This window comes from Mobula birostris, chromosome 5, assembly GCF_030028105.1.
Source record: "Mobula birostris isolate sMobBir1 chromosome 5, sMobBir1.hap1, whole genome shotgun sequence".
Taxonomy (NCBI): domain Eukaryota; kingdom Metazoa; phylum Chordata; class Chondrichthyes; order Myliobatiformes; family Myliobatidae; genus Mobula; species Mobula birostris.
In genome coordinates, this window is record NC_092374.1 from 186,198,057 (window position 1) to 186,214,501 (window position 16,445).

The following is a 16,445-nucleotide window of genomic DNA, read 5'->3' on the forward strand; positions in this document are numbered from 1 at the left end:
GCCTGGGAAGCATCACATCCAGACGGGGGATTGTTCTGTTCCTAGTCCTGTCACAGATCCGTGAAATTTAAAAAAAATAAACAGCAGACACTGGAAATCTAAAATATTCAGCAGGTCAGGGAAGGGAAACTTGGAGTACTGTGTCCAGTTCTGGTCGCCTCACTATAGGAAGGATGTGGAAGCATTGGAAAGGGTACAGAGGAGATTTATCAGGATGCTGCCTGGTTTAGAGAGTATGGATTATGATCAGAGATGAAGGGAGCTAGGGCTTTAGTCTTTGGAGAGAAGGAGGATGAGAGGAGACATGATAGAGGTGTACAAGATAATAAGAGGAATAGATAGAGTGGATAGCCAGCGCCTCTTCCCCAGGGCACCACTGCTCAATACAAGAGGACATGGCTTCAAGGTAAGGGGTGGGAAGTTCAAGGGGGATGTTAGAGGAAGGTTTTTTACTCAGAGAGTGGTTGGTGCGTGGAATGCACTGCCTGAGTCAGTGGTGGAGGCAGATACACTAGTGAAGTTTAAGAGACTACTAGACAGGTATATGGAGGAATTTAAGGTGGGGGGGTTATATGGCAGGCAGGGTTTGAGGGTCAGCACAACATCGTGGGCCAAATGGCCTGTACTGTGCTGTACTATTCTATGTTCTATGTTCTATAAGCACGTCAGGCCCCAGTTCCAACGCTGCCTCTACTTTGTCAGGAACCCAATTCATGGTTTGTGCCTGCAACGGGATGCCAGGGGTCGGAGTTGGAGGTGACAGTGACGACATTGTTGAACGTGTAGAAGGAGATGGAGGCAGATGGAAACAAAACCAGCTCCTCACTGACCTCAAGACCTGTGTTCCCCCGTTCGCTTCCTTCCAAACCGTGCTCGCAGTGTGAGAGTGGGAGCAGTGGTCAGCCACTTGGCCCCTCGAGTTACCCTAACGTTCAGCAGCGTTCACCTTGGCCTCAGCACCATTTCCCTCTCTGTGTCTGTTGATTAATTTGTAATTTCAATGCCTGTTATTCTTATCCTTGAGTATACAGTACACCCTATCCTCGTTAAATGTGCCTTCAGACTATGCAAATTCACAGTTATGCGAGGAACCTACAGTATTCAATAACCTCACCTCGGTCCATAAACCTAGGAACAGTACCTCATTATAAGGTGGAGCACAGTAATGTCGCAATTCGTGCAACGCTTCACAGTGCCCAGCGATCGGAATATCAGGGCTCAATACCCACTGGAAGGAGTTCGTCTGTTCTCCCCGTGACCACGTGGGTTTCCACGGGGTGCTCTGATTTCCTCCCACATTCCAAAGACCTCCGGGCTAGTGAGTTGGGGGCGTGCTATGTTGGTGCAGGAAGCGTGGCAGCAGGCCAGTGCAGCCTCAGTCTGTGTTGATCGTGGACGCAAAACAACGCATCTCACTGTTAATTTTGGTGCACATGTGGCAAGTAGAGGTAATCCTGAAAGGATTGTGATCGTTTGCTGGGATTACTTATTTATAGTAATTTGTATGTCTTGCGCTGTACTGCTGCCAGAACGCAACAAAGTTCACGGCCCATGTCAGTGATAATAAAGGTGGTGGTGATTTTGAGGGCTGCACTCTGCCGACAATTTAAACGTGTCATTGCCTCCAGTGGGCGTGCTCTCTTCTTGCTATTGCCAAAGGGCAGGAGGTACAAGAGCTTTAGAACATCGAATAGAACAGAGAATAGTATAGCACAGTACAGGCCCTTCAGCCCACAATGTTGTGCCGACCCTCAAACCCTGCCTCTCATATAACCCCCCACCTTAAATTCCTCCATATACCTGTCTAGTAGTCTCTTAAACTTCACTAGTGTCTCTGCCTCCACCACTGACTCAGGCAGTGCATTCCACGCACCAACCACTCTCTGAGTAAAAAACCTTCCTCTGATATCCCCTTTGAACTTCCCACCCCTTACCTTAAAGCTATGTCCTCTTGTATTGTGCAGTGGTGCCCTGGGGAAGAGGTGCTGGCTATCCACTCTATCTATTCCTCTTAATATCTTGCACACTTCTATCAAGTCTCCTCTCATCCTCCTTCTCTCCAAAGAGTAAAGCCCTAGCTCCCTTAATCTCTGATCATAATGCATACTCTCTAAACCGGGCAGCATCCTGGGAAGTTTCCTCTGTACCCTTTCCAATGCTTCCACATCCTTCCTACAGTGAGGCGACCAGAACTGGACACAGTACTCCAAGTGTGGCCTAACCAGAGTTTTATAGAGCTGCATCATTACCTCGCGATACAATGGGACAGTCTGGTTTGCGGGTCTTGGATAGGAGGCAGAAATGATCAGAATCAGGTTTAATATCATTAGCATGAGTGATGAGATTTGTTGTTTTGTGGTAGGAGTACATTGCAATACATAATTTTAATAAACTATAAATTACGATAAGAAATGATATGTATTTTGTGAAGTAAATCAACTAGGTAGGAAAAAAGGGAGCAAAAAAAAAGGGAAGTAGTGGATATGAGTTCATTGTCCATTCAGAAATCTTATGATGGTAGGGAGGAAGACGTTCCTAAAACATTGAGTTTGAGATAATTATGTCTTCAGGCTCCTGTCCCTCCTCCTCGATGGAAACTATGAGAACAGGGCATGTCCTGGTTGATGGCGATCCTTCGTGATGAAAGCTGTCTTTCTAAGTCATCGGCTTTTGAAGATGTGCTGGATGCTGGGGAGGCTGGTGCCCATGATGGAGCTGGCTGAGTTTACAACTTTCTGCAGCTTTTTCTGGTCCTGTGCAGTGGCCACTCCATACGAGATGGTGATGCCACCAGTTAGAATGATGCTCTCCACAGTACATCTGTAGAAATCTGTGAGTCTTCAGTGACATACCAATTCTCTTCACACTCCTGTTGTGCCTTTGTATTTGGGCCTAGGTTAGATCCTCAGAGATGGAGACACCCAGGAACTTGAACCTGCTCATCCTTTCCACTTCTGATCCCACGATGAGGCCTGGTGTGTGTTCCCTCGTCTTACCCTTCCTGAAGTCAACAATCAATTCCTTGGTCTTACTGACATTGAGTGCAACATTGTGGCTACACACCACTCAACAGACTGATCTATCTCGCTCCTGTATGCCTCCTCATCAACATCTGACCTTTTGCTAACAGTAGTTGAGTCATCATCATATTTATAGATGGAGTTTGAGCTGTGCCGAGCCGCACAGTTGTGGGTGTAGGGAAAGTGCAGCAATGGGCTAAGCACACATCCCTGTGGTGCGCCAGCATTGATCGTCAGTGAGGAACAAATGCTATTTCCGCTCTGCATAGACTGTGGTCTTCCAATGACAAAGTAAGGATTCAGTTGCAGAGAGAGGTGCACAGGCTCAGGTTTGGAGCTTGTTCATCGGTACTGAGTGTGTGATGGTGTTGAGTGCTGAACTGTTGTCGGTAAACAGCAGCCTAATGCAGGTATTGCTATTGTTCAGGTGATCCAAGGCCAGGTGGAGAGCGTGTGAGTTTGAACCTCCTGTAGCCTGTTGTAGAGATAGCAGACTGCAGTGAGTCCAGGTCATTGCTTAGGTGGGAGTTGATTTCGGTCAAGATGAACTTCTCAAAGCACTTCATCAGAGTAGATGTGAGTGCAACTGGGTGATAATTATTGAGTGCGGGCTAAGGGAATTATGAGGTTGGTGGCAGTGAATGGGAGTTCTCCAGAGTTGACAGGTTGATGGGGTGGTTCAGAAGGTGTATGGCATGCTTGCCTTTATTAGTCGAGGCACTGAGTTCAAAGGTCAGAAAGTTATGTTGCACTTTTACAAAACTCTGGTTAGGCTGCATCTGGAATATTGAATATATTTCTGGTCACCCCAATACAGGAGAGATGTCGAGGTTTAACAGGATGCTACCTGGATTAGAGGGCATGTGTTATCACAAGCGGTTGGACTAACTTGGGCTGTTTCCTCTGGGTGAAGGGAAATCTGACAGATGCATATGAGATTATGACAGGCATAGAAAGCGTAGTCAGACAATACCAGAGTGCATGCTGTACATTTGGGTAAATTGGAAGGAGATGTGAGGGGAAGTTTTTTTACACAGAGATTGGTGGATTCCTGGAATGTGGCACCTGGGGTAGTGGTAGAGGCAACTACATAGAAACATAGAAAGCCTACAGCACAATACAGGCCCTTCGGCCCACAAAGCTGTGCCAAACATGTCCTTACTGTAGAAATTACCTAAGGTTACCCATAGACCTCTATTTTTCTAAGCTCTATGTACCTATCCCGGACCTTAAAAGACCCTCTCGTATCTGCCTCCACCACCACTGCTGGCAGCCCATTCCACGCACTCAGCACTCTCTGAGTAAAAAAAACTTACCCCTGACATCTCCTCTGTACCTACTCCCAAGCACCTTAAACCTGTGCCCTCCCCGTGTTAGCCATTTCAGCCCTGGGAAAAAGCCTTTGACTATCCACACGGTCAATGCCTCTCATTATCTTGTACACCTCTATCGGGTCACCTCTCATCCTCCGTCACTCCAAGGAGAAAAGGCTGAGTTCACTCAACCTATTCTCATAAGGCACGCTCTCCAATCCAGGCAACATCCCTGCGAATCTCTTCTGCACCCTTTCTTTACCCTCATAATTTTACTGTTGCTGAAGTCCTTTTCTAGCAGGATATTTTTCTAGCACAGGCAGATACAAAATGCTCACATTAAACCTCTGCCTTGCCAGAGCAGGGGTCCCTAAAGTAACCCTACATTGAGTTCAAAGTTGACTGGCAACTTCTGCAACGCCACTGGTGCCAAACCGTATCAGCCTCTGCTGTTCCTCTGGATTCATCAGCAGCGTGGAGAGGAGGAGCCTATGACATGGGCAACAGCTTGCCGTCCGTCTCATACTGCCCGAGCTTGTGTATCACGGAGGTAGCTGGCACAAACATCCATGGTCAACCTCGACCAGAGGAGAGGCTCAAAAGTTTACTTCACCTTATGTTTATCTTCATTTTGCAATGTATTGTGCTGCTGTTGGAAAAAGCTAAATTTCATTATACCCTGTATATGTAGGCCCATGACAATAGTAAACTTGAACATATCTCTCCTCTTTGGTTTCTAAGCAGCCCCACCTTTCTTCTTGCTATACATTTACTATTTATGTGCCAAAAGAAGACTTTTGGATTCTATTTATGTTCGCAGTGAATCCACTCTCATGCTCTCTGTTTGACTCTTTTATTTCCTTTTTCACTTCCTCTCTAATCTTTCAGCATACAGCATAGATCTTGTATTTTTCACTGTCAGACACTCACTTCATATGCACAATTTTAACTGCTTTATCTGGTGCTTCTGGCTTCGGTCACGTGGACCTTTACTCCTTGTGAGAACATGCCTAGACTGCACCTGAACCATTTCCTCACAGGCAGAGTGGGACATTCACCCTTCATCAAGATTCTGGGGCTGGTTTACTCTCCTGTACTTTTTAATATCTTGTGATTTGTGTATCTTTGTTTTGAATGAAAACTACTCTACAGTGCTCCAGAGTAGAAGATTCTGAAAATGTACCATCCTCTGAGTAAGAAACCAGGAGCCAGTCTAGTGAATCTTGACTGCACTCCTCTATGCCAAATGAATTTATGTTTTGGATAAGGAAATCAAAACTGTACACTAAATTCTAGATGCAATCTCACCAAGGCACTATATAATCAATACTCAAATTCTCTTGCAATAAAGGTCAATATATTTGCCTTCATAACTGCTTGCTGCATCTGCGTGCTAACTTTGATTGATTTGTAGGCAAGTACATCCAAATCCATTGAACATTAAGATTTTCCATTAATTCACCTTTGAAAACTCTTTTGTTTATGAAGCTAAATGGATGGCCTCCCATTACTGTGCCCTATATTCTGGTTGCTTTGGCCTTGCTCTCTCACTTAGCTTGTATATGTCCACTCTTTCCCATAGATGCTGCCTGACCTGCTAATTCCTTCTGTGTTTTGTGTGTTGCTTGGATTTCCAGCATCTGCAGTCTTGTGCTTGTGATTTACTTCTGCTCACTGCCTGTTAATTAAATCTCAGTCCACACCAGTACATTAGACCCAGTTCCGTGTGCCCTGACCTTAAAGTCCAACCTCCCTGGTAGGATCTTTTAAAAATCTAAGCAAGTCACATCCATTGGTATCTCTTATCCGTTGTATTAGTGAAGTTCTCAAATAACTCCGATAAATTAGTGAAATATGGTATTCCTCTCAGAAATCCATGCTGACTTTGTTCAAACTTATTATACTCTTCCAGTCGTTCCATTACTACATCCTTCATTATAGACTTCACAGCACTTCCCTTACCACTGAGACTAAGCTAACAGTCAGTAGTTGGAGACACAATAGACTGTGGATGCTAGAATCCAGAGTAACCCATAAGATGCTGGAGGAGCAGCATCTGTGGAATAAAATGAGCAATCAATAGTTCCCTGTTTTTCTCTCCCTCCTTTTTTCAACAGTGGGGTCACATTTTCTGCCATCCCGTCTGCAGGGACCATTCCAGGATCTATGGAGTTCTGAAAAATTATGATCAATGTATGCACTGTCACTTTTGAAAATTCTGTGATGTACATCATTGGGTCCTTGTGATTTATCAGTCTCACCAACCTCCCCAGTATAGTGCTTTTATTAATTTCCTTCAGTTATGTAATCTTCTTGGTTCTTTGGTATTTCTGGTGGATTTTCATGTTTGCTTCCATTATGGGACTTATAACGGAAATCTAGATAGGCACACAATGTGAGGAAAATAGAAGGAGATGGACATGGGGTAGGCAGAATATGTTAGTTTAGTTGGCATTTGATTGCTAACATAATTGGTTCAGCACAACATTGTGAGCCAAAGGGAATATCAAACGTGGGTTTTTTATACAGAGAGTGGTGAAATGTCCTGTCAAGGGTAGTGGTAGAGGCAGATACATTAGGGCTATCGAGGAAACTCTGAGATAGGCACATGGATGATGGAGAAATGGGGACAGGGGGCTATGTGTGAGGGAAGGTGCAGATTGATCTTCAAGTAGGTTAAAAGGTTGGCATAATCTCGTGGGTCGAGGGGCTTGTACTGTATTGTCGTGTTCTATGTTGTACGTAACTATGTGGACATGTGGGATGGGGCATTAGTTTTGTTGAGGAACAGAAGATTCACACACACAAATCTGTTGTCAGGTCAAACAGAAATATATTATTTTGACCGATATTTCAACTCAGGCAAACAAGGTCAATTCCGTACTGGTGTGATTCCCACATCCTTCCTCTGACAGTCAAAAGTCAATAGTGAAACAGGAAATAAATATAACGGCAATTTCAACAAGCTGCAAACCAAGTTTAATATTCACAGTTATGTGCACACAGTAACAACAGTAATTCAATTGTGCGTTTGGATGTAGCATTTAATAGACATAATCAAAGTCATCATTTTGACATATCATTAATTGGACATCATTTAGATGATCATCTGTAATAGAAATATTTTTAAAAGACACTGTAACATGGTGGTAGCTTTACAACATCAGGAATCACTAATGGGAGCTTGATCTTTGCCACTGTCTGTCAACAGTCTGTAGGTTTCTGCCAAGTGCTCTGGCTTCCTCTCACATTCTGTGGATGTACGGGTTAGGGATAATGAGTTGTAGGCATGCTATGTTGGTGCCAGAACTTGCAGGCTGCCCCCAGCGCATCTAACATAAAAAGATAAACATCGCAATTCACTGTATGGTTCGATATTTCAGTCGACACTTGACAAATAAAGTTCATCTTTGAGATTGTTAATCTTTAATAGATATATCACTTAGGCATAATATTATTCACAGGAATGGGCTTTAATGACAGCTTTATTTTTGTACGTTTAAATGTATCGTATAGGATTCATTCAAACATCCGCACATGGAGCTGTTAAAGTCATATCAGTAGTGGGTCCACTATGGTGAACAAGGATGGTATTGCTTTGTTTCTTCACTACAGTAACAACTGCAATTCATCAGTTTCCTTACCAAACCACGGTCCAACAGAAATGGGGAAATCGATATCTTGTGCTTATTTCCCAAACCAAATCTTATCATATTCCGCGTTCTCTTCAGGATTTTCCACCTTCTTTCTGTTCGTTCCTGTAATGCCCTGTGATGCCCTCTCTGTATACCACACAGCCGGGCAGTTTGCCGATGAATTCTGAGATGAAATCAAATAAGCCTCATTACAATTTGAACTCCCAATACGCCAAAGTGTTTCACAGGACAGTAAGGAAGGAATACAAAGCGATTGATGTGTGAAAACTTGCTTATTTATTTCATTTAGAGACACAACGCAGGATGGTCCTTCTGGCCCAAAAAGCCTCATCACCCAGCAACCTAATCGCAGGACAATTCACATTGACCAATTAACTAGTTTGTCTTTGAATGGTGGGAGGAAACCTGAGCACCCAGAGGAGCCGATGCAGTTCACAGGGAAAGCATACAAACTCCTTACAGGTGGCACCAAATTGAACTCCAAATTCTGGAATGACCCAAGCTGTAATCACGTCGCGCTAACTGCTACGATGTGCTTAAAGAAATAGGTTTAGAAGCTTCTTAACGGAGGAAAATAGAACACCATGGCACAGCACAGACCATTCAGCTTACAATGTTGTGCTGAGGTAATTTAACCTTTCCCTCACATATATCCCTCCATTTTTCTCTCAGAAAGAGGTAGACAATTTTCGACAGAAACCCAGAGTTTAGCCCTGGCCAGCAGAAGGGCAATTGTCAGTCCATTAAAATAGTGATTTCAGAAGGAGGCCGGGATTGGAAACCCCATAGCTGGAGAAGGTTGAAGAGTAAGGAGAGCAGAAGCAATCGATAAATCTGTAAACTGGATGGACTACTTAGCATTGACTGAGCCACCGATATCAGACATGATATAACTGCTCTCCAACCGGTCAACCATGAACAGTCCTCCACTAAAATCTGGCACTGGGGTCTGAATTGGAAGAGCTGTCCCACTGCCTAGTCAGAGAACAGAACACCCTGGCTGAGCCAACCTGACATTGTGCCACCACAGTCCCCACATATCCCGTGACCCACCAGAAGATGGCAGCAGATTACTGTACAGGTGGGTCCTCAAGTGTTGAATTGGGACCTACGAAGTCCCAGCGTATCAGCAAGAAAACCTAAACACGAGGAATTCTGCAGATGCTGGAAATTCAAGCAACACACATCAAAGTTGCTGGTGAACGCAGCAGGCGACGAAGGGTCTCGGCCCGAAACGTCGACTGTACCTCTTCCTAGAGATGCTGCCTGGCCTGCTGCATTCACCAGCAAATTTGATGTGTGTTGCTTCAGCAAGAAAACCTTCCTGCTTGCCACCCGCTATCCTCCCTCAGCAGATAATTCAGCCTCCTCCTAGCTGGAAGAAACACCAACACTAGTAAGGACACCAGACGTATGCTTCCACATGGTCCTCTGGTACTGTGACCGTGGCCCTTTCAGTTTGCTCAGTTACAGTTTGTGATTCTGAATTGTCAAGTTTGCGGGACTTGCCAGGGAAGGTAGAGTGATACTACTCTCCCATGGTATGACGTCTGGAACCAGGTGTCAATCTTTTTCAAGAAATGTTGACTACTTATCACTTTCCATAGACGCTGCTTGACCTGATAAGTTCCGCCATTAAAGGATTGGCCATTCAATACTGAGTTAAGATTTCTTCAAAGTGTGGCAAAGTCTGGAAACTCTCCACCCAAAGGGGCCTTGACATTACATTTCGGTTAGAGATCGATAGATTTTTGAACATTAAGGGAATGGTGGCTATGGGTTTCACGCCTGAAAATGGCACTGATCAGCCGTGAATGTGAAGACTGACGATTTATTGACCCTGATGGGGTTCCCCTCCCGATAACTGAGCTGCTGCATGTTACTAACGTCCTTAGGCGAGGGCTGACAATTATATTTATTTATTTGTTTGTTTAGGGCAGAGATGAGGAGGAGCTGCTTTTCTCAGATAGTGGTGAATCTGTGGAATTCTCTGCCCAATGAAGCAGTGGGGGCTACCTCAGTAAATATATTTAGGACAAGGTTGGATAGATTTTTGCATAGTAGGGGAATTCAGGGTTATGGGGATAAGGCAGGTAGGTGGAGATGAGTCCATGGTCAGATCAGAAATGATCTTACTGAATGGCGGAGCAGGCTCAATGGGCCAGATGGCCTGCTCCTGCTCCTATTTCTTACGTTCTTATGTATAATGTTTATTTATTTTATTTAGAAATACAACACAAAACAGGCCCTTCCAGTCCAACAAACTGCAGCTCCTAGCAACCCACCTATCACAGGACAATTTACAATGACCAACTGACCTACTAACTGATATGTCTATGGAATGTGGGAGGAAATCAGAGGACCCAGAGGAAACCCACACAGTCATGGCTAGAGTGTACAAACTCCTTACAAGGGCCACTGGAATTGAATTCTGAACTCAGAAAAGCCTGAACGTACACACTCCTGAGAGAGGCCACCAGAATTGAACGCCAAACCCCCAAAAGTCCAAAATGATTAGCATTGTGCTAACTGCTACACTACAAGTATGTCCATGACTGAATGAGCAAAGCCTTTATCTCACCACCCACACCATCATGGCTGCTTTAGATCAGTTCAAGGTTGCTAACCGTCTTGAGAACATGGAATACCTCTGCCAAGTTCACAGGCAGTAACTTTGCAGAGTGTTTTATGGGCTTTGTTATCCATACCTCCATACCTCCTCCTTCCCTTCTCCCACCCCCCCAGCGTGGTTGCAGATGCCCTCCCCGATACTCCGCAAAGACAAAGACAAACGTGGGGAGTTGCACTCAGAAGCCATGGCATATACAGTTTAATGACAATGCAACGGCAGTGCCAGGAAATGTTGAGTAGAGGGATCTGGAAGTACACGTCCATAATTCCTTGAAAGTGGCATCACAGGTTGATAGGGTGTTGAAGGGAGATTCTGGCACATGGGCCTTCATAAATCGATGTCCTGGTATAGGGATATCATGCTGAAATTGTATAAGATGTTGGCTAAGTCTAATTTGGAGTATTATGTGAAGTTTTAGTCACCATCCTACAGGAAAAGTATCAATGAGTGAAAGAGTGCAGAGGAAATTTACAAGGATACTCCAGGACTTGAGGACCTGAGGGAAAGCTTGAATACATGCAGGTTCGATCTTTATGCCCTGGAGTGTAGGAGAATGAGGGGAGATTTGATAGAGGTATACACAATTAAGAGGGCAATAGCTAGGATAAATCCAAGCAGACTTTTTCCACTGAGGTTGTGTGAGACTAGAGCTGGAGGTCAGGGTTAAAGGTGAAAGGTAAAATGTTTACGGGAAACATGGGGGGAACTCAGGGTGGTGAGAGTGTGGAATGGGCTGCCATTGAAGGTGGTGGATATGGGTTCGATTTCAATATTTAAGAGAAGTTTGGATAACTAAATAGACGGGAGGGGTATGGAGGGCTAAGGTTGATGGGAATAGGCAGAATAATAGTTTGGCATGGAATAGGTAGGGCTTGGGGCCTGCTTCTGTGCTGTAGTGCTGTATCGCTCGATTAGGATAATGAGTGTGCAAATGTAAACCTGACTCAGTGACGGGGCAGGTACAGAGCAGAGTGAAGGTGGCTCAGTAAACACTCTGATGCTACAGATATCAGTGACCAAACATGTTGGAGGCCCCTTGCCGAAGACCTTAGGAGCAGAATTCGGCCATTTGGCCCATCGAGTCTACTCTGCCATTTCACCATGGCTGATCCAATTTTCCTCTCAGCCCCAATCTCCTGCCTTCTTCATGCCCTCACCAATCAAGAATCTATCAAATTCTGCCTTAGATATACATAAATACTTGGCCTCCACAGCTGCTTGTGGCAAAGAATTCCACAGATTCACTACTCTCTGGCTTAAGAAATTCCTCTTCATCTCCATTCCAAAAGGACGTCCCTCTATTCTGAGGCTGTGCCCTCTGGTCAGATTCTCCCACCAAAGGAATCTTCTTCTCCACATCCCCTCTATCATGCCCTTTCACCATTCATTAGATTTCAAGGAGGTCACCCCTCATTCTTCTGAGTTCTGGTGAATACAGGCCCAGAACCTTCAAATGCTCTTCATATGACAAGCCATTCAATCCTGCAATCATTTTCGAGAACCTCCTTTGAACCCTCTCCAGTTTCAGCACATCCTTTCAAAGATAAAGGGCGTTCTTGCTTTTATATTCTAGTCCTCGTGAAATGAATGCTAACATTGCATTTGCCTTCCTCACCAGAGACTCAATCTGAAAGTTAACCTTTATGGAATCCTGCATAAGGACTCCCAAATCTCTTTGTAATTGAGTATTTTATATTTTCTCTCATTTAGAAAATAGTCAACCCTTTCATTTCATCTACCAAAGTGCATGACCGTACACCTCCCAACACTGTATTCCATCTGCCATTTCTTTGCCCATTCTCCTTATCTGACTAAGTCCTTCTGTAGCCTCTCCACTTCCTCAAAACTACCTGCCCCTCCACCTATTTTCATGTCATTTGCAAACTTTGCAGCAAAGCTATCAATTCAATCATCCAAATCATTGATATATAATGTAGAAAGAATTGGTCCCAACACAGCTCCTTGTGGTACACCACTAGTCACTGGTAGCCAGTCAGAAAAGACTCCCTTTATTCCCACTCTTTGCCTCCTACCAATCAGCCTCAGCTTTATCCATGTCTATCCTACTTACTACTTCTTCAAAGAATTCCAGCAGATTTATCGGGCAAGATTTTCCTTGAGGAAACCATGCTGACTACGGCCGATTTTGTCACGTGTCTCCAAGTACCCTGAGACCTCATCCTTAATAATCAGCTCAACCACTTCCCAACCACTGAGGTCAGACTAACTGGCCTATTGTTTCCTTCCTTCTGCTTCTCTGCCTTCTTGAAGAGTGGAGTGATATTTGCAATGTTCCTATCTTCCGGAACCATTCCAGAATCTAGTGATTCTTGAAAGATCATTACTAATGCCTCCATGATCTCTTCAGCCACCTCTTTCAGAACCCTGGGACGTACACCATATCTACTTTCAGACTTACCTACTTTCAGACCTTTCAGTTTCCCAAGAACCTCTCCCTAGTTATGGTAACCACACACTTGACGCCCCCCGACACTTGGAACTTCCATCTTACTGCTACTGTCTTCCACAGTGAAGACTGGTGCAAAGTGCTTATTCAATCCATCCACCATTTCCTTGTCCCCCATTTCTATCTCTTCAGCATTGTTTTCCAGCGATCTGATATCCACTCTCGTCTTTCTTTTACACTTTATATATCTGAAGAAATTTGTGACATCCTCTTTAATATTATTGGCTAGCTTACTTTTGTATTCCATCTTTATCTTCTTAATGACTTCTTAGTTGCATTCTGATTGTTTTTAAAAGCTTCCCAATCGTCTAACTTCCCACTAATCTTTACTCTATTATATGCCCTCTCTTTGGCTTTTATGTTGGCTTTGACTTCTCTTCTTAGCCATGGTTGTGTCATCTTTCCTTCAGAATACTTCTTTGTCTTTGGGATGTATATATCCTGTGCCTTCAAAATTACTTCCAGAAATTCCAGCCATTGCTGCTATGCCATCATCCCTGCCAGTGTTCTTTTCCAATCAATTCTGGCCATCTCCTCTCTCATGCTACTATAATTCCCCTTATTCCACAGTAAATACTGATATATCTGCCTTTAGTTTCTCCCTCTCAAATTTCAGGGTGAATTCAATCATAGTATGATCGCTTTACCCTTAGGGTTCTTTTACATTAAGCTCTCTAATTGATTCTGGTTCACTGCACAACACCCAATCCAGAATAGCAGACTCATGGCAACCTGGGTGCAGGGTGCACTACCTCAATGACTACCCCAGTAGCATTCATATCTACTGTGATGAAGTGCTTTGATTTGTTGGTCCTGGCTAGAATTAAGTTCAGCCAGTGCAAAGACCTGGACCCACTGTGACTAGTCTACCACCCCACCATATCTACAGTGGGCACAATGTCACTGGCTCTCCACTCAGCCTTGCACCACATGGACAACAACAAGACTGACGTCAGACTGCTGTTTATCGATTGCCGATCAGTGTTTAGCACCGTCATCCCCTCAACACCAATCAACAAGCTTCAAAGTCTGGGCCTCTGTTCCTCGCTCTGCAACTGGATCCTTGACATCCTCATCGGGAGGCAGTGCAAAATATGCTCCTTGATGGTAATTTACAAGGGTGCTCCTCAAAGATGTGTGCTTTGCCCTCTGCTCTGTCCTGCATACACTCATCTGCAATGCCTCCCGATGAGGATGAGGTTAGACAAACATCTCAAACATCATTTATAAATTTGAATCACAAACAGGGGAAAGTCTCCGGCTGAAACATTGACTGTGTACTCATTTCCATAGACACTGCCTGGCCTGCTGAGTTCCTCCAGCATTTTGTGTGTATTACCATCTATAAATTCACTGATGACACATGACTCCTGTCAATTCCTACAAATACGCCACAGAAAGCATCCAAATTTATCAGAACTTAGTGTAAGCAATTGCTCTGCCCAAGACTGCAAGAAACTACAGGGACCTCTGAACGCATCATGAAAATCAGTCTCCACTCCACTGACTCCATCTACACTTCCTGCTGCTCTGGGAAAGTAGCCAACATAATCATCACACCTTGGACATTCCCTCTTCTCCTCTCTTTGTTAGGCAGAAGATCCAAAAGCTTGAAAACACAGACCAATGGACTTAAGAGAGAGACATGTTCAGGAGAGGGCGAAGGTTCACTCAGTAACTGCTCTGTGAGCGTAGTCTAGCGTTGCCACTGTCTGATAGGCGCTCTGAAGTCTGGGACCCACCAGACTGCAGACCTCGGATTTGGATGAAGAATCGGCTGGGTGCAGTCAGTAGGTGAAGCAGCATCATTGGGGTTTGCGGTGGGTGAGATGCCGGCGTATTGTGGTAAAACCTTGCATCAGCACTGGAAGTGAAGTGGTGAGGTAACGAGTATAGAGGAGAAGTGGAGGAGTGCAACAGGGGTCAGAGGTGACTGGTGGGGGGGGAATGGGAGTGGGTGAATGATAATGGGAATATTGAGATAGGTAGGGGAAGGGGGAGTCTGTGGATGCTGGAAATCTGGAGCAACACACAAAATACCGGAAGAACTCAGCTGGTCAGACATCATCATGGAGGGGAATAAACAGTTGATGTTTCGAGGCAAGATTGTTCATCAGGGCTGGAAAGGAAGGGGGGGGCAGAAGCCCAAATAAAGGGTGGGGGAGGGGTGGAACACAAACCAGCAGGTGATAGATGAGACCGTGAGGGGAATAGTGGGTGGACGGGGTGTGGGGATGATGTAAGAAGGAGGGAGGTGATAGGTGGAAGAGGCAAAGGGCTTAAGAAGACAGTGGACAGTGGACCTTGGAATATGGTGAGGGAGGTGGGGAACCAGAGAGAGGTGTTGGGTAGACTATGAGTGTGGGGAAAGAGAAGGGGTGAGAGGGTAACCAGACTCTGGAATGAGAAAAGAGAGAATGAGTGGGGTAGGGAGGGGGAAGGAAGTATTTGCCTGATGGCAGGGTATAGAGAGAGTAGAGCAATTGGGGAAGCCCACATCCCTGAGTTTTGCCAGTGCTGATTTTCAGCGAGATGAAGATGTGATTTCCAATCTGCACAGACTGTGGTCTCCCAGAGAGGAAATCATAAGTTATAGCAGCAGAGTTAGGCCATTCAGCCCACCAAGTCTCCTCTGCCATTTCATCATGGCTGATTCACTATCCCTCTCAATCCCATTCTCCTGTCTTCTCATAACCTTTGATGTCCTCGCTCATCAAGAAACTATCAATCCCTGATTTAAATACAAATTGGCCTCCACAGCCATCTTTGGCAATAAATTCCACAGATTATCCACCCTTTGGCTGAAGAAATTCCTCCTCATCTCTGTTCTGAATTGATATCCTTCTAGCCTGAGGCTGTGCCCTCTGGTCCTAGGTTCACCCACTACCGGAAACATCCTCCTCATAACCACTCTATCTGGGCCTTTCAATATTCAATAGGTTTCAATGAGATGCCATCACATTCTTCTAAACTCCAGATAAATACAGGCCTAGAGCCATCAAATGCTCCTCCTATGTTAACCCTTTCATTCCCAGAATCAATTTTGTGAACCTCCTCTGAATCCTTTCCGATGTTAACACATTTTTTCTCAGGTAAGGGGCCCAAAACTGCTCACAATATTCCAAGTGCAGTCTGGTCAATACTGTATGAAACATCAGCATGACCTATGTATTTGCTTTTATATCCTAGTCCTCTCAAAATTTCCTCATCACCAACTCAGCCTGGAAATTAACCTTTTGGGAATTCTGCACGAGGACTGCCAATTCTGATTTTTGAATTTTTCTCCCTGTTTAGAAAATAGACTATGCCTTTATTCCTTCTATGAAAGAAGCTTGACCGTACACTTCCCTACACTAT

General features: G+C 44.6%; 1 protein-coding gene across 4 annotated transcripts in view; it reads right to left on the reverse strand.

Moving 5' to 3' along the window:
• Nucleotides 1–7,303: 7,303 nt before the first annotated feature.
• LOC140198132 (uncharacterized) overlaps nt 7,304–16,445 on the reverse strand; it is a 37,631-nt gene continuing 28,489 nt past the window's right edge. For 2 of the 4 annotated variants that reach the window (XM_072259082.1, XM_072259084.1), the window contains 2 exons: nt 7,978–8,152; nt 7,304–7,665 (listed from right to left, as the gene is read on the reverse strand). In XM_072259082.1, coding sequence (XP_072115183.1) covers nt 8,021–8,152 — 132 coding nt within the window. In that variant the 3' untranslated portion in view covers nt 7,304–7,665; nt 7,978–8,020. Of the gene's footprint in view, nt 7,666–7,977; nt 8,153–16,445 lie in introns of those variants that run through there. The other 2 variants (XM_072259083.1, XR_011886107.1) reach the window with 2 other exon arrangements.